This window comes from Anser anser (assembly GCF_964211835.1).
Source record: "Anser anser genome assembly, chromosome: 2".
Taxonomy (NCBI): Eukaryota; Metazoa; Chordata; class Aves; order Anseriformes; family Anatidae; genus Anser; species Anser anser.
The window spans coordinates 80186724-80206537 of record NC_139721.1 but is presented as its reverse complement, the minus strand read 5'-3'; the positions used below and the strand labels follow the sequence as shown (position 1 = coordinate 80206537).

Genomic DNA, 19814 nt, shown 5'->3' with positions numbered 1-19814 from the left:
ATCAGAATGAATTTTCAGTAAAATGTGCTTTCTCCTTACACATGTATGCTGTATAGCCTTGGGCTTATATCTGATACAGTTTTACTTCAAGTGAAAAACTGAGTGAAGAACAGTCTATTCTCAGCTATAGCTGCGGGTGTTCATTAATGATGAACTGTGGTGTTCCTGCCCCCATGGCAGAGAGTTGGAACTGATCCTTAAGGGTCCATTCCAACCCAAGCCATTCTATGATTCTATGATAACTACATCTTATTTTCTCATAATATTTTAGGATCCTTAGATTCATCTGACTGTGAGAATCACTCACTCTGATGTTATAGCTAAGTTTATTAAAAATGTATTATGGTTTGCTAAATAACTTTGCAACGCTGTTTTTCCTCTTTCCTTTCCTTTCCTTTCCTTTCCTTTCCTTTCCTTTCCTTTCCTTTCCTTTCCTTTCCTTTCCTTTCCTTTCCTTTCCTTTCCTTTCCTTTCCTTTCCTTTCCTTTCCTTTCCTTTCCTTTCCTTTCCTTTCCTTTCCTTTCCTTTCCTTTCCTTTCCTTTCCTTTCCTTTCCTTTCCTTTCCTTTCCTTTCCTTTCCTTTCCTTTCCTTTCCTTTCCTTTCCTTTCCTTTCCTTTCCTTTCCTTTCCTTTTTTCATTATTCATTTGGCTCTAGTTACCTCTACGTCTCAATCAAATTAATGTTTAACTTCAAAGGAATAACACAAAACATGCTTGTAGACTTGAACTCCACTTGCCTTGATACAGCCTTGTAAGATACAGAAAAAGCTTGAATCATTCCTTTATTTTATCAGGTTTTACTCCAGTAATATACTTCACCAAAGTTTGGCTTGCTGCAAATATAGCACCAGTCTAATGTTGGTCTACTCAATAGTTTGAAGGGCAATGAATCAAAAAGCAATGACGAAGGGTAGTAACTCAAAGGATGACTCTTTGAAGGCTAACAGGGGGAGTGTCCCAAATGGTACTGTATATATCACCAAGAGCTCAGAAAATCTGCGTAGATTCAGCTGGCAAGCTGGATTATTACGTGCCTCTTTGAAGATTGTGGGGTAAGTATTTCTCCAAGTAAAACTTAACTTCTAATTTGTATTCTTTTATATGGAAAAAAAAAAAAGGAATATTATGTTTAAGAACTTTAAGGTAAGTATAAGATAGATATGGAAAAAAAACACTAAAGTCTATATAGTAATTTTACACTGCCTTATCAATATGTCTTATATTGTTTGACTGTCAAATAGTTTTAGGCGTGCAAAATCAGTGTTTGTACACCATAGTTTAAGTAGGGATACCTCTATTTTTTGTTCAAAAATCTGGTGTCACATTAAAACTGTTCTTCTTTTATCTTTTTAAGAATTTTTTTTTTTTTTGAATTAAAGCATTTGTTTTCTCAGTCTCACTCTCTGGAGAACTCAGGTGAGGCAGAGTAAGATGATTCACACAACCTGTGGTTCCACAGTCATTAGCACAAGACACCTCTCAGGTCACATAGTGGAACACGTGCCCTAAACCATGGATATGCTATTCCTCCAACTTTAACTATTTTAGAGAAGAACAGTATACAGCCTTCTTGGTCTCAGACTCAAGAAAGAGAATGACTGTAGATTTCAATAAATACTCGTAAGGTGTGACCTTAACTTGAACGTGCAGGACGTTCACCTGATTGAACTAATGCAGCTGTATAGTCCATCAAGCATTACTGCCAAACCCTGTATTTATGCCATACATACATGTGCTTTTTCTCTCTCTCAAAAACAAACAAACAAAAAAACAACCAACCAAAAAAACAGCAGAGATTAAATGAACAAGATGGGCAAGAACAAGATACCATTTGAATGATGAGCCAGTCTCTTTCTGAAGCCACCTATCAGCAGCACACAGTCATATTTCTGTTTGTTTCAGATAACACCGATTTCACAATGGGGTCCATCAGTGCAGCAAATGCAGAATTTTGTTTTGATGTATTCAATGAGCTGAAAGTTCACCATGTCAATGAGAACATCTTGTACTCCCCCCTGAGCATCATTGCAGCCTTGGCCATGGTCTATCTGGGAGCCAGAGGCAACACTGAGTACCAGATGGAAAAGGTAAGTTACATAAAACAGATACAAGTTCCTTTTGACACTGCTCAAAACAGCAACAGATTACCCATCAATGTCTTTGAGACTTCTCGAGTTGAGGGGCCAGCCTCAATCACATTTACCACTGGATTCAAACTTGGATAGAAGAATGACGTTCAACCATTCAGCCAAACCATGTTTGGATCAGGAACTAACTTCACTTACCATTGCTTTTCACCGTGAAGGGCAAGAATGGCTTCCATTAAGGAGAAGTCTTGAAGAATGGTTAAGACAGATCTCTTCAGTTTATATTATCTCACAAACTAACCCCCCTCCAGATAGAATGAACAATTTGTAATATATAAGATGAAAGAAAGAGTCACAGTTATAGAGTACAGTATGTTTGTAGCTGGTTTCTAGACTGGAAAATAAGTGATCCAAGCTGAAGATCATACTCACAAATTTTCGTAGTAGCACATCCAGTAAAAAATAATTATTTCAAGCTCACATGAGACTCAGTCGGACCCAGTTATTCCAAGCCCATAGCATAAACACAAATAGCAGTAACTCTCAGTGGACTTTGCATACTTCATTTCTTCTACTGTTACTTCCCATTGCAGGTTCTTCACTTTGACAGCATTGCAGGACTTGGAGGAAGTGTTCAGACCAAGGTACAGAAATCTAAGGTACATTTATTTCTCTCTCACATCTTTTCTCCTGAGAATAGAAAATAAAACTGTTCTGGCTGTGCTTCAAATAGGTCAATCCCCTTCCCAAACTTTAGCTAGTTCTCTCAGTTCAAGACATGCAAGCGGAAAACTCAAATTTGTTCAAAAAATCCCCCCCTCCCAAAACAACAACAACAACAACAAAAACAGCAAGCAAACAAAACCAAAAACAACTAAACAAACAAAAAGAAAGAAAAAAAATCATAAAAAGAAGGCAGAAAAAAAAAAAGAAGGCACATGTTGCACCAGAAAAAGTGATGGAACAGGGAAGAATGCATTGGGCGCCAGGATACCTTCCTGGATTAATAAGAGCTTGCACACCTTCAGGTGCTGCTGGGGGACAGCACATGAAACACCTGTGTGCTTTTCTCCATGTTCATTTGCTGCAGCTGCAAAGATAACACAAGACATTCTCCTAGGCCTGTCCCCATCCACTTTGGATCTCCAAGAACGAGGTTGGACTTGGAAAGGACTAGAAGACTATATGACTATACTATAAGACTATACTATAAGATACTTCCTGACTCCCTTGTCACCTATCGCTCTTCTCCTATCTGCAGCTTCAGCACAAAGCTGCCATGAAAATGCAAGCAGAAGCAGGGAACTAGACACTGTATGCAGGACAACTCACCAAATGTAATCAGACAGCTGAATTTTTCTTCAATTATCATTTTGATCCTCAGGCATGTGGTTTCAGATTCATCACTGAGGTTTTCTGCTTGCTATAACCTAGACTGAGTATCACTAAATGCTATGAATTATACATCATTAATTGCTTAAAAGAACATCCCTCCCATGGAGCTTTTAAACTCTAATACATTTGTCTGCAAATGTCCTAATACTGTGTGTTTTCATGTGTGATTATAAGTAGCTGTCTGTCCAGTGAAGTAAGCTAACACCTATACTTTCTTTTTTTTCCCTTCTCATCAACAACTCAGTGTGGCAAGTCTATGAACATCCACATACTATTCAAAGAACTTCTCTCTGATATCACTGCACCAAAAGCCAATTATTCGGTCTACCTTGCCAACAGACTCTATGCTGAAAAGTCACGTCCAATCCTACCAGTAAGTTGTACTTCAGAGTGATCTCTTTCTAAGCCTTGCATAAACCTGTAATCCAAGAGTACTGCCTGGAATAGGGGTTGTGTTAATCCAGCACTCCTCACTGGACTCCCCCAGCTTTTCCCTTTGCCCCTGAAAATAGCCTGCATGGAAAGCAATTCCAGGGAAAAAATGACCCTTTTCAAAAATGAATAGAGTTAATAAAGAAAACTATTTGGGAATGTAATATTTCCCTCTCCCTGCCCCACAAATTCCTTTCATTGTAACAGCTTTCTCCCCTTCCTTCCTTCCTTCCTTCCTTCCTTCCTTCCTTCCTTCCTTCCTTCCTTCCTTCCTTCCTTCCTTCCTTCCTTCCTTCCTTCCTTCCTTCCTTCCTTCCTCTCATTTTTTTCCCTGCAAGAAATAATTTGATTTCAGCATGTTTCTTCATTTGAAAACCCCACCTCAAAAACAACTTTTTGAAGTGTCTAAATCATTCATTTGACATTTTCAAAACAAAGCATACAAATATTCTAAATCAAATAAATTTATTATCCTTAAAAATAAGGAAAAATGCTTCAAAAGGAAGAGTGGACATAATGATAACAAAGCACTCTCCAGTGGACCTGAAGCTGATTTTGGATCAGGCTTTCTTCAAGAAAATATTTCTGCATTTCTAGTACATACTCTTAACTGGTCAAGTAATAAAAATGTCAGACCTGAAAATATCATGCATCAGAATATTTTTTTCTGGCCCAGTTTTAACTATTTTGTCCAGAAAACAAGCAATGAGAAAAATCTAGCCATGGCATCACTATAAAAACGGAGTCTTTTTATCTGTGTTTTATTTCACCATCATAGTCTTTTTACAAACTGACTGGTTTGGTGGCTACAACTGCTGTCTTTACAGATATACTTAAAATGTGTGAAGAAACTGTACAGAGTAGGTCTGGAAACAGTGAACTTCAAAAAAGCATCAGATCAAGCCAGACAGCTCATTAATTCCTGGGTGGAAAAACAGACAGAGGGTAAGGTCAGAGAAGAGTTTGAAATATAATTTCTCATTACAACTGTACTCGAACAACTTCTGGAAAGACTAAACAGTAGAGGAGAAATTTCTTCTTTCCATCCCCATTAATGGATATTTCCTGTGAAAATATCCATTGCTATGGATTAATATGGAAAATTAATATTTCCATTAATATGGAAAAATATATGACTATATTGCACCTGTGTGGGAGTGCATTTTAAATATATCTGGCAAAAGCAGAGGTGCCTGGGCATGCACAATTTCTGTGTCTGCAGAGTGTAACTCTTGCAAGATTAGCCCCAGCTTCCCTAACATATTGACATCATTTTACAAGTACGTGCTGGTTGGGTAAAAAATGGGCTTCCATGAAAGAAAGTAATGGAGCCATTAGGGTGGTGGCAGGAAAAGAATGATTAAGGCACGTGCATATATTTATCAGGGCTCAGATGAGAGGAAAAACAAGAGTGACACATGAGAAGGAAGCACAGTGGGATACAGATTTTCTGTCTCCCTACTTCCCTCTCCTGCTCCTACTTATCTGTGCAAATATTTTTCCAAGCACTTATTTGAGATATTCCTGGGATGTGTATGAATCTTCAAACCTTCCTGTCTTCTTGCAGAAATGTCTGACCAAGTGTTAGTTGTTCTGTATTAAATCATCCTCACGAATCTGAATTCCACACACTGTCATTTGAAGAGGAGAAATTCAAGTCAAGTAACAGCATGTTGGTTGACCTCTAAAATGCAAGATTACAGCTACAAAAACAAAACCCCTCAAAGAAGCTCCCTCCAACCCCATGCCCTTCATTGCAGGCACCCATGAAAACCAGAGGAGGTGTGTCTCAGCACTCTCTGCCTTGCTTCCTTCCTACAGGACACATCCAAGACTTCCTGGTATCAAGCTCCGTTGATCTCAATACTGCGCTGGTCCTCATTAATGCCATTTACTTCAAAGGCACGTGGAAGAGAGCCTTTAAGGAAGAAGACACTCAGGAACTGCCCTTCAGCATGACAAAGGTAGGGGCACAGGCACAGCTTGTGGCCAGGTCAGCTGTCAGCTCGCACGGCCAGCAGGCTGGGTGCCACAGGCCCCACGCGCTGCGGCCATCGACAATCAAGAGAGAAAATGGAGACACAGCCTGAGGATCGAGCCCACTTCCTTTGAAGGCTTGCACATATACCCAATTAAAGGAAAAATTGCTCCCTGCTCACATCATCTCGTGCTTCTGTTTTGCAGCAAGACAGCAAGCCTGTGCAAATGATGATTCAGAACAGCACGTTTAAGGTGGCCACGGTGGCTGCGGAGAAAATGAAGATCCTGGAGCTTCCATACGCCAGCGGAGAGCTGAGCATGTTGGTGCTGTTGCCTGATGAGGTTTCTGGCCTGGAGCAGGTACGGCCCTGGCAGGGGAAGCACAGGAGTTGTCAGTGCGGTGGCACCTGGCTGCCATCAGAGCTTTGCTGTCCTCTTACACCATGAGGGGAGCACACCAGCTGCCCAGGTGCCAGCAGGTGCTCAGGTAGAGACTGGCCTCGTAGGAGGGCCTGACGCTCAGTCTGAAAGAACAAAGAGCGTAGCCAACAAAACAAAGGTAAAGGAGTGTAGTTCATTTGTAACCTTGCAGAAGGTGATGTATGTATGGGGAGAAATTTTTTCATTGAGAGGTAATTTCACCCATCCGCCTGTATAAACTGTTGAGTATGTGTTGTTAGAACTGGTGAGGTTCAGGAATCCCTTATGATTTATTTGAAAAATCCTCATCAAACATTATAAATAAGATGCTCTCAGAACACTGTAGAAGTTTTATAAGTGTTCTTGTTTGTTTGGTACTATTGACTGTGTATAAATTTTCATGGCATTTTTTGCAATCGTTTTCACAAGCTGACTGCTATGTTGTGCCACCTCAGACACAAGTCTAGTTGTACAGAAGGGGATGTGTCAGATGGGTAAGGAACTGAAAAAGGGAAGGTGACACAGGTAGTATTAGAGAAGCAAATGATAAACCAGAAGGGTGTTCATACTCTTGATTAAAATGAATGTTGGGAAGAAGTTGCATTGCCATCCCAGGTATTTCATGCGCTACCTCTCTTTACAGATTGAGAACAAAATCAGCTTCGAAAAACTGACACAGTGGACCAGTCCCAGTGTGATGGAAAGGAGGGTAGTGAAAGTGTACCTCCCTCGCATGAAGATTGAAGAAAAATATAACCTCACATCTGTCTTAGTGGCCTTGGGAATGACCGACCTCTTCAGCCCTTCAGCCAATCTGTCTGGTATCTCTTCTGCAGAGAACCTGAAGATGTCTCAGGCTGTGCATGGGGCGTACATGGTAGTCAATGAAGAGGGCACTGAGTTGCCAGGCTCAACAGGGGTGATGGGAGACATCAAGGATTCCTCTGAGTTCGAAGAGTTTAGGGCTGACCACCCATTCCTCTTCTTGATCAAACACAACCCAACCAACAGCATTGTCTACTTTGGTAGATATTGTTCCCCCTAACAAGATAAAGAGCTAGAAATAACACACGTCTTCCCCTCAGAAAGAAAATCCCTTTACTGTAGTATTGTTGTATAATCTTCTCTCTTCAGTATTTTCTCCAGCTGGAAAGCCTGATCTAAGAAATGCCTATTTTGGAAGCTACTGTAGCAAAGACATACCCTCAGGTGAGGACACAACACCAAGCATGGTTACTACTTCTTTTCTCATACTGGTTATAGAATGGCTTGAGCTGAGCAAAGAGTGAGCCAAAAAGAAGGTGAGAATGAAAGCACTCATCAGCCAGGAAAGGGCCAAGTGATTTTCACTCAAGGTACAAATTGCAGGCATGACCCTGAGTCACTGGGAACCTATCACATAGAAAGCCATGGGCTGTGGTCATCTCAATCCCCAGCAGGATCCGGCTGACAAACCCATGTTGCCACTCCTGAAATGTGGGCTTTGAGATCTCCGGTCTGGAGGAGATGTTTGTGGAAAAGTTTCTAGGGTGCAGGTTGTTGACTGGTGGCTCTGTAAATTTTAAGTTTTTTACTTAGCTATTGGGAAATGTTGTACACGTTCACTGTTACCAGAGTTGCCCTCTCACCATGAGTTCCTCATGTAATTTTGAATTTCTTGCAGAGGTTATCCAATGTCATGAAGAGTCTCCCTTCTGTTCCAGAGAAGGGAACTAGATCTAATTTTGTGTAGGTACAGTTATGCCTTTTCACAGAGTATAGATTCAAAGCCTGAACCATGGAGATCCAAGTGATCCTCATAATCCAGAATTTAGTGAGAACCACTGGGCAAAAGAACTGTCTGAATTTTTGTTTAAAACTTTGGAAGACACTTCAAATTTGAGAAAATTGTGGTTTGTCTGTTTGTGTATGTATTTGTAAAATCCTGCAGATGTTGTAAAAGAATCTGTAAAAGAATTTCTCCATGGGAGTCATGTGGAAAAAAAAAAAAGTTTCAAAATTATCCCTGTCTCTGTTGAGTTTTCTTAGCTAGTAATCTTCACTTACTCCCTGGAAAGCTCTCAGGTGGAGTTCAAAACTGGAGCAAAAAATTCTTCCATGAATGTAGCTGGGCTTCTATGTTCCTGTGATCACATCTTCTAAGAAACATATGAGAATCCTAATATTTTCTATCTTTTCTTCCTATGTGCAAATTGCCATCTGGAAATCTGCAAATATGGATCTACTGGCTCAATGTTATGTTTTCATTCTAATTGCACATTTTTGATTTTGATGCATAAAATTGATTTTGTTTTTGTTAACATAATAAAAGAGAACTGAATGTCGTGTGAATGATATTAACTTTATGAATGACACTGAAAAATATCATTACATTTGAACAGCTGTGAGTAAAATGTGATTTACTACAAAAATTATATTTTGAGAATGAATAAAGCATGTAGATCTGAAACTTCCTAGGTATTTATGAAATTTTTTAATGAAAATTCTGATCTTCAAGTAGAACTCCATGAAGCCCTACAACCTGAGATTTATTCCTCTCTGTAGATAAACAAGAAATAGCACAATGGAATACTAATTTATTCATGTGTATTTTTCTATACAATTCCAACAGGTATTAAAGATGCTCTGACAATTTCTCTGGAAAATATTTCAAGGAACAACTATTCCAGCAGTTTTGCCCTTTTAAATGATGAAATCATCTGAAAAACAATGGCCAGATTCAAAGCCAGGTTAGATGGGGCTTTGAGTAACTTGGTCTAGTGGAAGGCGGGTTGGAATTAAATGATCTTTGAGGTCCCTTCTAACCTAAACCATTCCATGATCCTATAATATAACTTGAAAGGCATAAGAAAGGTTAAATAGGTTTAAAACTATTAGGCAAAGCATTTCCCTATCTGGAGTCTTGAGCAGAGGAACTCTTCTGTTAATATAGGTTATTTCCACATTAGCATTAAAACATTAGTGGGGTCCGATAAAAACAGATCTCTAGAAAAAAACAGCTGATGCTACATTATTTGAATATTATCAGAATATGTGTGATACAGACCCATCTGTTTTTCAGTGGTAAAAATAAGTATTTTACCAAGTAAGCTTTATTTTTTGTTCTTTAGAGGTGGAAGCAGTGATATGAACAGTTGCAAGAGAAGAGAAATTTCAACATCTCAATGTTTACCATAAGCACTTGCCTTTTTCATCTCTTATAGCCAGATGCAGCCGATCCAGTCTTCTCAATGTAAAAACCAATATATGTAAACAATATGAAGACTGAAAAGGATTATATTTGCAAGTTAGCCTTTCCATGATTATTAAACTGGAAAGTGCTTGAAGTGCAAAGATATGCCTCAGTGACCTACACTGTTTCCTGAACAACAGCAAAGGTCAAAATGAAGGAATGTGAAAAAAAGTGAAGGTTGCTTGCTTACAGGCAAGTACAAAGCTCTGGGGAGATTTGGGAGAAGCAGCCCTTCCTGTGCCCCAGAGAGACAGGTGCTGTGGTTAAGCTGTTTTACCCTGCCTGCTGAGCAGAGTGCAGGTGTTCCAGGAGCACTGAGGGACCCCGTGCTCTGCTGGAGCACCTCTGTGCTTTAGCCTGGCAGGTTTCAATTCCCAGGCCTGCTTGTGGCTCTCATGCCAATAGCCACCTAGGAGTATTTCTTTTTTTTTTTTTTTTTTAAAAAAAAAGGCTGAAATGTTAACAGTATTAGAATGCTTCAAAAGTTTTAACTAAAAAAAAAAATAATCTTGAAAACCTACCTGATGCTACTGGAATTTTTGCCATAGTGTCTGCTAAAATACCAGGCTACTGGCATTTTTGTTTTCTGAAGAATTAAGACCCTATTTCTCTGAGGGACTGTTGTGCAGCACCTGACAGAAGGGCTGGCACGTAAGACACAGGGAGGGATACAAGGTATGGTGTTTCAAGTTGTGCCTATTCCCACTTGCTGGTCCACTGGATACCACTGAGAAAGTCCGGCCTCGTCTTCTTTACCCACAGCCATCAAGCATTTGTACACACGGGTAAGATCCCTCCTGTGCCTTCTTCCCTCCAGGCTTAAAGTCAACCTGGGGTCCACCAGGACCCCCAAGTTCTTTTCTGCAATGGCAACATGATGGTTTTGAGCCCTGTACAGTGAAATTTCTTCTTTTCTACAGTAGTCCTTTCCTGCAGGGGCCAGGCAACATGATAGGAATATTTTGAGGAATCTCAGGAGGCTACCAGTCAGAAAAAGGGGAGAAAGGCTTTATGGAAAGATACCTGTGTTGGAACAATCTGAGAGATTAGTTTATCCTGTTTTGTGCAAAAGAAAAATGCTATTATTTCTAGAAGGATACTCCAAGACAAGCAGCATGCTGGGCAGCCTTCCAGTGAGAGATGGAAGCTAAAGCGACAGGCGTGGTGACACAGGCAGTGCTAGTCACAGGCCGCCATGAACAGGCCTCTTGGTGGGGAGGGACCCTGCTAGATAATCTGCCATGTGGCACAGCCAGCGAGATAACTGTACCAATGCCAGTGGCCAGCTCAAGTACAGGGGGTGTAAGGGCCTGGTTACCATGCTGCCTCCCTAGGACTTGGTGAAGGAAGACCATCCAAGTCCAGACCACCCTGGCTGTTGGCTAATCACAGGGACTTGAGGAAGAGAGGAGGGATTTTGGACACTCTGTGGTGATCAGCAAAGGGGAGACTGTGTGGCCTATACCAGAACTGGTGTAGCAGCAGACCCTGGACGCTGTGTTCTTGCTATTAAGCAAATGCAATGAGTAGGTGTGAGATACTTGTGGCCAAGGCCATCACAGGATCTTTCTGCAGGTGCTTTCACTGGAGAAATCCATGCTGCCGAGACTGAAATACACACTTTTGACATAGTCTGTGAAGGAGAAAGGCAGCACTGCAGGCAACTATTTCAGTCTCTTCAGAGTGGCACAGTGCTGCTGCAGAAAGGTGCCGCGTGGGCTGTGAGCTCCTGTCCAAAGGAGTTTGATCAGACACATCATTTTCTTTGGTCTGGTGAAACAACATAATCCCACAGAACAACTGAGAGAGAAACCATCATTGATAGCTACAGCACCAAGGTTTGCAACCACAACTAACTAAAAAATCTCTGGCAGTCACCCTGGACATGAAAAACACACAAAAATATCAATATGCTCCTTCTTGCTGGCAAAAGAGTGAAAGCATAGATGAGAACAAAATCTCTAGCTGCATAGGTTTTTGTGATTGAATGAGAGACTTTGGTCTGTGAGCTGACCTGGACTTCATATTCTTTTGGAAAGGATCAAATGTCCAAGAATCTGTTAGTTTAGGGACAGGCCCACAATGAAATGCCTGGAAGAGCAAAGGGCAGTAAAGTCTTACCTGACCTCTTTCTTGTGACAAGCATTGTCGAAACAAGGACATGTGACAAAATACATCCTTTTGTGTTTGTGGAACATTACACAGATGTACTGGACAGGGCAATCCATTATTAGTTATTCCAGGAAGCATTTCAGCTACAGGAGGATCTGCTTCATCTCACTAGACTTCATGGAAGATCTAAAGTCCATGAGTGGACTATGCATGACCTCTTATATTCTGATGATTCTGCACTGATGGGTGACCATGTTCAAAGCTTTTGCTTGTTGTGGACTGATTTTGATGTTTCTGCACCTTCCTTTAAATTAACCATTCATGTGACAAAACAAAACAAAACAAAACAAAAAACACCTAACAGCAACAGTAACCTGGGATGTGCAATAACATGCTTCTGGAGGAATTTCTTGCCCCTTCTTTGTCACAAAACAAAAAATGCGTCTCATCAATGAGTATATTTAACTCATATAGTAGCAGTTACTCATATATTGTAGTGACTCACTGGATATCTTTGTAGATACTGAGTTACAGGCTATCTATGATAAGCTAAACATGATTCAGGCAGATGGTGCAGAAATGATAAGGTGGCTCTTGTATGGTGAGCTGGAGTGTACTGCTAGACAATTTGAAAGTCAAGGACAAAGGTTCAGGGCATACTCAAAAATTTGAAGTGACAGGGTACAACGTATTGGATATCTTTTGATGTCTGAGCTATAAAGTATACAATAATGGACGGTGGTGGTGAGTGTTAAAGCCTGCTTGAACAGAAACAAAGCATTCTTAAGCAGGAAAGGCAGAAGGGGTAGCAGCCACAGGAACAGCTTGCAGCGCCGGAGCACTCTGAATTGTGTGATTTAAGGTGTTTACTGTACACCTTACAGACACATTCACCCACTTGACCTGTCTTTTCACCAGCATAGTGATACCATCTTCATCTAAATGGGGCTCACAACAGTGGTGACTGTTGAAGCAAGGGAATAGCTCATTCTCTTTAAAATAGGCTTGTAGTGATGGGCGACCAACATGACAGAAGGTCTAATGATTTTTCCTCAGAAGTACTGCCACTGCATAGCAATGGCTGTAGCAGACTGGCCTAAGCTATAGACAGTGCCATGTACAGTATTAGTTGTACTTAAATGCACCAGACAAGACTGAGGTCTTCACAACTATTATTGCTCTAGCACCTGCGGCTGAACAAGACTAATGAGGACTGGATTAGGCAGAAAGATATGGACCATTCAGAGGCTTTCCACTTGCATAGACAACTGAAAGGGTTAAGGAGTCCACCTCTTCTCTGCAGAAAGCATAATTTGTTCTAGACAATTTCAGAGGCATTTTGTGTATTGACTTTGGATTTCTGTTGTAAAATCACATGGCATACAGAGAGGTCAAAGTAGTTCTTTTGTTGTCTGTTCATTCTTTTATTTCAAAGGAATTATGAGATTGCATTATGCTTGCTATTGTATATTATGACTGTCCTGCAGACCATGAATGTTTCACCTGATGTGCCATGAAGTTACTGGTGGAAGATCTCAAAGAATGGTCTCTGTATGTACAAAACACACTTTTTGAACCTAGCATCTGGTGCTGTGACCTGTGGAGAAGGAAAAGAACAACTCATCTTAAATCACCCTTTGAAATTTTAGCAGTGAGTTCAAATTCTTTTCTTGCAGCATCTGACTGGGGTCTGAATATCCTAATGTCTGAATTTAAAAAGCAACAAAAGACTCTTCCCTGATCAACCCCTCTTGCCACAACACATACTTCTTCAGCTCTGTAAATCTTCCCAATGCAGATGCTCTAAATACTGCTTTCAAAATTAATTTACATTCATACAATACACTTATAGTTTTGTTCCACTGACAATCTGCACAGAGTATATCTCTGTGTAAGTTCCCTGCTCTAGGGATAGACTGCTCTAGGATGAAACTTGGCTCTGTGAAATGCCATGTCTGTGACCTTTAAGGGAAGGAAGACTAATGATAGTGATAATCTGTCCAGCCAACCCCAGAAGAGAGAAAAGTTGCAGTAAGTGTAGTGTGGGCATACCACAGCAAGCAGTCCTGCATGAGCTGCTTTTTTTTTTTTTTTATGTTCACAGAATGGTGACTGAGAGGGATCTTGCCTGCCAGTACTCCTTACAGAGGAAAGATAAGGAAAGTAACTCAGAATTCTTTAGAGACATTGTGTATGATTTAATTTCACACTTTTTGTTTGTTTGTTTTGTTTTTGTTTTTGCTTTGTTTTCACTAGCTGTGCCATACTATTTGCTTCTGTAACCTAATCATACTTAGTATTTAAATTTCAATGAACAGCTTTTATCATTACTTTTGCTTCAGTCTTTTCAATATGCTCCACCATTTTCTGAAAGGTGATACATGCTGTTAAATGAATCTTTAATTCTGGAGATTTAAGGCTTTCATTTACGGATTATTATTACAAATAATGGACATACTCTCAGTAAAACTGTGTGCCTGACATTGAGCTCCATCCATCACTTGATTTGGCAAACACAGAATGGGCAGCATGGGGCGTGTCATGAAATTACACAGGATATAATTCAAGAAGTTCAGCAAGTCTCTCCCAAGTGCAGCGGAGAAGCTGTACTTTTACCATCACAGGTGAAGCTGATAAGGTAAGCATTTCCTTCAATTATGATTTACGTTCTAACCTGCAATTTTTAAAAATGACCTTATAACTTAGAAAAAGATTGATAGAGCTTCATGTTTGTGATCTTCTAGATCAGTTGAAGAAACATATTAAAGGACGGCTTCTGCAAAAAACTCATCTCACCTTGTGCTGCATTACTGTACTGTTTCACAGTCTGATATGCATAAAGTCAAAGTATTTGTTTGTATGAAGTAAAGCTTTGTTTCCTAACACTTTTACATTGAAAAGCTGGTGCTATGTTAAAACAGACTTTCTTCCTTTTTCCTCTATCCCTTTCTAATTTAGAATTTATATGCAATATTGAATATGTTTGAATTCAAGAAGATGGAATCAGAGCTCAGTTGCAGGGATTAATGAACATGTTCTCTGAATGAAGTTAAGGAATGCAGCTTGTTCAAGGTGGCAACAGCACACTGCAGCTCTGTGTCGTCTTTAAATTTTATATTTTCTGAAACTAAAAAAGCTCTATTGTTTGCTTCAAGAATATATTTCTTCAACAAGACCATAAACGGAGCTTAAAGCCTAAAATATAATACCCTGTGGAACTAGTAAATAATCCAAAAGTCTGCCTTACATCACCTACACAAGTGGTTGAGTGAAATGGAATATGCATCCAGGGGAACAGCTGGATGTGCTGTTGTTCAAATTATCCCAAATTAAGGGATGAGTGTCACATGAATATTCTGATTCCACATGGACAGTGATACATTTGGCAGAGTACCCTGGATTTCCCCTGCACATGGAGAAATTCCACCCTAAAAGGTTCTCTCTGCTTGTGACAACTTATGGAAAGATATAAATGGTATAAACACCCTACTGCTGCATTAGGCTTTACAGTGTTGCTGTTGCAGGGACAATTTTATAACAGTGTCAGAAAAAAGGCAGAGAAAATGTTTAAACACTGAAGATGTGAACTATCTGCAAGTTAAACACAGACTAAACAAGCCCTTTTTAATTAAAAGGTGGCTTTCATAAAAAAAAGATGACAATAAAAATTAAAGAAAAAATTAAAAATAGTGAGATATAATTAAATCAACAAGGAATGGAATGTATATTAGTTACACACATTTGCCATAAAATGGATGAATTTGGTAAATTATTTGCTGTCTCCACTATCCTATTAAAAAAAAAAAAAGAAGAAAAAAAAAAAGTAATGAGGCTAACTTTTGAGACCTCTGATGAAGTGGCTGGTGTTAGAACCCATTGATTTTAAAAGTGATATTAAAAACTGTAGTGAAGAACCTGGTTTGGAGTCTCACATGAATGAAGAATCTGAGCTCAAAGCTCTGTGTCATTTTTTCCCTACAAAATAAGAAAAGATTGTCAGCGAGCTTCTTACAAGTTAACTGATAGACTTTGCAATATTTTCAACAATATAGTATACATGGACAGAGGAGAACTCAAGTTTCAAACAAAAGAATCACCAGCCTACACATAAATGGTAGCTATCCAGCATTTTGATCGCACACCTGCCTTTTAAATACACACCACTGTATTCTGTTTACTTAAAAAAGTTGAGCACCATGTACAAGGGTTCAAGTGCACTGACTTTCTTGCATTGCAATTAATATTATATTTCAATGTAGTAAGTCAGACTCTTTCTGTTTGCTTTAGACAACACAGATTTCACAATGGGCTCCATCAGTGCAGCAAGCACAGAATTCTGTTTTGATGTATTCAGGGAGCTGAAAGTCCACCATGCCAACGAGAACATCTGCTATTCTCCCCTGAGCATCATTTCAGCTCTGGCCATGGTCTACCTGGGAGCAAGAGGTAACACTGAATCTCAGATGGAGAAGGTAAGTTACTTACTTGGGGTGTAAAGTGGCCTCTGCTTCTGCTTGTCGATCCTTCTAAGTAACATCACTGAAATATATTGTTCACTGATGAGGTTCTCACATGTTTTAACGCACTAGAAATAAGCTAGTCACAAAATGGAGATTGGAGATTATTTAAAGCTGGAGAACATTCTAAAAGATGTGTGTGTGTGTATGTGTGTATTTTCACTATAGGTGGCAATTAGTTTCAACTAAGAAAAAATAAATATCAAGGACAGTAACTAAATGGATCACCAGTCAGGAAATTTTACTATATTATTTTTTTCTAAATTCTGACATCTTCCAGATAATGTGTTTTTTGTAGTTGTTGTTGTTTTTTGGTTGGTTGGTTGGTTTCGTTTGGTTTGGTATAAGAAAGATAAATCCCTGGAAGAAAGGAAGAGAAAGAATATTATATATAAAATATATATATAATATGAAATGAGAAATAAAATGAGAAATAATATGAGAAATAATATGCAACTGAGTTAATTTCTAGATGTTCACTGAAAAAAATTGTCACTTAAGAAAAGGGTGATATTCACAATTTCTCAGAAGGCTACTTGAGGTATAAACCAGTTGCAAGATCACTTGTAACTTTTCAGTTCATCTATGTTCTCAGTCAGCATTTTTTTTGTCTGTTTCTGTTTTTGTTTTCTGAGCCAACAGGCCCACCTCAAACATCACATGTAAATTTTATCTGCGTAACATTTTTGGTCATACTTGTCATTTCTCCCACTGACATTTTCTCCTGCAGGTTCTTCACTTTGATAACATCACAGGAATGGGAGGCACCACTGACTCCCAGGTAAGGAAATAGCTTACCTCCCTTTCTGCCCTATTTTCTCCTCCAGACGGAACTACAACTATTCTGCATCTGCAGTTTCAGACCATGAAAAATGATGGAAATTCTCTCAAACCAAGCAGGTCTGTGGAGGGATGTAACTCATTACACATGTAACTCATGTTTAAAGCCAGGGCAAGAAGGCAGGTTGCACATGTTGCACCAGAACAAGTGACAGGATGGGGAAGGGTGCTTTGGGCACCAGGATACCTGCCTGGGCAGGGGAGCATGTGCACGCCTGCAAGCACTGCTGGGGGACAGCATGTGGAAGGGGCTCAGCACCTGGAGCCAGCGTACGGCAGGCAGAATGCAGTGGCGAGTCTCCAAAGCAGGTTAAGGAGATGGTGGGCAGGAACAGCCCAGAAGACTCAGTGACAGGGAAATGACTGCACTCCTGCAAAAAGCGTGTTTCAGGAGACTTACCTTGAGAAAGGCGTATTTGTCAGTTCAGTGCACCACCATCACGGCAGCTGCTGACGCAAAGGGGACAGCTCCAGGTCTGGGGCAGGGATTCCACTGTGGCCTGACTGTTACTACTGGTGGGGACTGTCCTTCAGGGTCTGATTTTCTAGCTAGGAAACTAACGTGACGTATTGTCTTGTTTACATGTCATCCCCTCAGTGTGGCCCTTCTGAACACATCCACGATTCATTCAAGGATCTTCTCTCAGGCATTGCCATGCCAAATGCTACGTATGTACTCAAGATCGCTGACAGACTCTACCTTGACAAAACATACCCAGTTCTTCCGGTGAGTTGTGGTATGACCTGGCGTCAGCGAGATCCCCCCTAGGGAAGCACCACTGACAGCAGTCTGCTGGCTGTTGATGAACAGGTTGCTGTTTGCCATGAGGGGAATTGGTTCTGGCCCCAGGAACAGTCCAAACCTTTCTGCGGCTTTTAGGGGGAGGCCAGGCAATGGTATAATGGCATAATGTGCCCATGCTGCAATAGCTACAGGGAGTAATCCACATTGCTGTTTATTCAATAAAAATGCCTTTTAATGAAAAATGCAGCCTTCTAGGGAGGAATCTGGAATATATGACGTGAAAGAACAAGGACCAAAATTGTCAAAAATATTTTTCTCATTTTTTTTCAAAGCCAGATATAAAATATTCCCAGTGAAAGAAAACTATAGTTTTGAAATCAAAAATAGGAATGTACAGACACAGAATTCAAAAGAAGAAGTGGGCACGAAGAGAAAGAAACAAATACCATCTGTCCTTAATAATGTTTGCTAAACTGGAAGTGTAATGGTAAAATGAGGAAAATATTTCAAAATCCGAACTTAGAAACCTATCTGAAGAAAAAAGTACCAAGTCTAAATATGTAAAGTAGCCTTTCTTGTCCAGCTTCAAGATTCAGTTACAGCAAGACAGCTGATTGACATGTTCAAGCGTGTGATAGAAGTTCACTTTTCTTTTAACCAACAATTCTGCTTCATTTCGTAATTTTGCATTTCACATTCATATACTTTAAAGTACTTAACAATCTGACAAATGCAATTCTTCTGCTTACAGGAATACTTAAAATGTGCAAACGAATTCTATAAGGCAGGGCTGGAAGAAGTTGACTTCAAAACAGCTACAGAAGAAGCAAGACAGCTCATTAATTCCTGGGTGGAAAAAGAGACAAATGGTAATGAGTAAAAATATTTGCCCTTAGCTGCCATAATCTAGACCCTTGTCTTCCTCTCCTCATAATGAGAAAAAGCAGATCAAGCAACACCAGGTTGATTGCTGCTATGAAAGCAAAATCCCACAGAGCTCACCATGCCCTTCATTGCAGGCACCCATGAAAACCAGAGGAGGTGTGTCTCAGCAGTCTCTGCCTTGCTTCCTTCCTACAGGACGCATCCAAGACTTCCTGGTATCAAGCTCCGTTGATCTCAATACTGCGCTGGTCCTCATTAATGCCATTTACTTCAAAGGCACGTGGAAGAGAGCCTTTAAGGAAGAAGACACTCAGGAACTGCCCTTCAGCATGACAAAGGTAGGGGCACAGGCACAGCTTGTGGCCAGGTCAGCTGTCAGCTCGCACGGCCAGCAGGCGGGGTGCCACAGGCCCCACGTGCTGCGGCCATCGGCCGGGTGATTCATCTGGGGCCCTCGCTGGCAGCGCGTGGGGCAAGGCCACGGAGCGTGGGCAAGAGCTGCAGCTGACCAGAGCACACCAGAAGGCAAGAGAGGAAATGGAGACACGGCCTGAGGATCGAGCCCACTTCCTTTGAAGGCTTGCACATACACCCAATTAAAGGAAAAATTGCTCCCTGCTCACATCATCTCATGCTTCTGTTTTGCAGCAAGACAGCAAGCCTGTGCAAATGATGATTCAGAACAGCACGTTTAAGGTGGCCACGGTGGCTGTGGAGAAAATGAAGATCCTGGAGCTTCCATACGCCAGCGGAGAGCTGAGCATGTTGGTGCTGTTGCCTGATGAGGTTTCTGGCCTGGAGCAGGTACGGCCCTGGCAGGGGAAGCACAGGAGTTGTCAGTGCGGTGGCACCTGGCTGCCATCAGAGCTTTGCTGTCCTCTTACACCATGAGGGGAGCACACCAGCTGCCCAGGTGCCAGCAGGGGCCTGGGACTCAATCTGGTAAAACAGAGTGCAGTGCTGCTGTAGCCCTGCAGAAGGGGATGTTGGGATATGCAGTGTCATCAGGTACCAGAGATAAGTATGCTAGAAGGATTATTTTTTTTTAATATATATATATATTTGAGAGAGATTTCAATTCCCAGTGATAAAGTAGAGCTCAAACTCTGTTAACAAGTCATAGGGACCAATTGTCCTGTTAATAATCATTAATAGATTTTTCACAAAG

The 19814-nt window shown here is 40.6% G+C and overlaps 2 protein-coding genes across 2 annotated transcripts in view; both read left to right on the top strand.

Moving 5' to 3' along the window:
* The window catches only part of LOC310895542 (serpin B12-like), a 35878-nt gene that overhangs the window by 14178 nt on the left and 1886 nt on the right, over window positions 1–19814 (top strand). The window contains exons 13-18 of the mRNA XM_083827011.1: window positions 15947–16131; window positions 16907–16957; window positions 17615–17743; window positions 18513–18630; window positions 18842–18984; window positions 19295–19450. Coding sequence (XP_083683137.1) covers window positions 15947–16131; window positions 16907–16957; window positions 17615–17743; window positions 18513–18630; window positions 18842–18984; window positions 19295–19450 — 782 coding nt within the window. The remainder of the gene's footprint in view (window positions 1–15946; window positions 16132–16906; window positions 16958–17614; window positions 17744–18512; window positions 18631–18841; window positions 18985–19294; window positions 19451–19814) is intronic.
* Window positions 1059–8398, top strand: LOC310893270 (ovalbumin-related protein X-like). Its single transcript, XM_083821957.1, has 7 exons — window positions 1059–2088; window positions 2682–2747; window positions 3728–3856; window positions 4743–4860; window positions 5737–5879; window positions 6100–6255; window positions 6959–8398. Exons 1-7 carry the CDS (start codon window positions 1837–1839, stop codon window positions 7358–7360), a joined length of 1266 nt encoding a protein of 421 aa, XP_083678083.1. The 5' UTR covers window positions 1059–1836; the 3' UTR covers window positions 7361–8398.

Excerpts from the sequence above, each read along its gene's own strand:
- LOC310893270 (XM_083821957.1), top strand. The coding sequence starts at position 1,837 with ATGATGAGCCAGTCTCTTTCTGAAGCCACCTATCAGCAGCACACAGTC. Across the intron at positions 2,748-3,727 it reads CCAAGGTACAGAAATCTAAG|TGTGGCAAGTCTATGAACAT; the intron begins GTACATTTATTT and ends TCAACAACTCAG. Across the intron at positions 4,861-5,736 it reads GGTGGAAAAACAGACAGAGG|GACACATCCAAGACTTCCTG; the intron begins GTAAGGTCAGAG and ends TCCTTCCTACAG.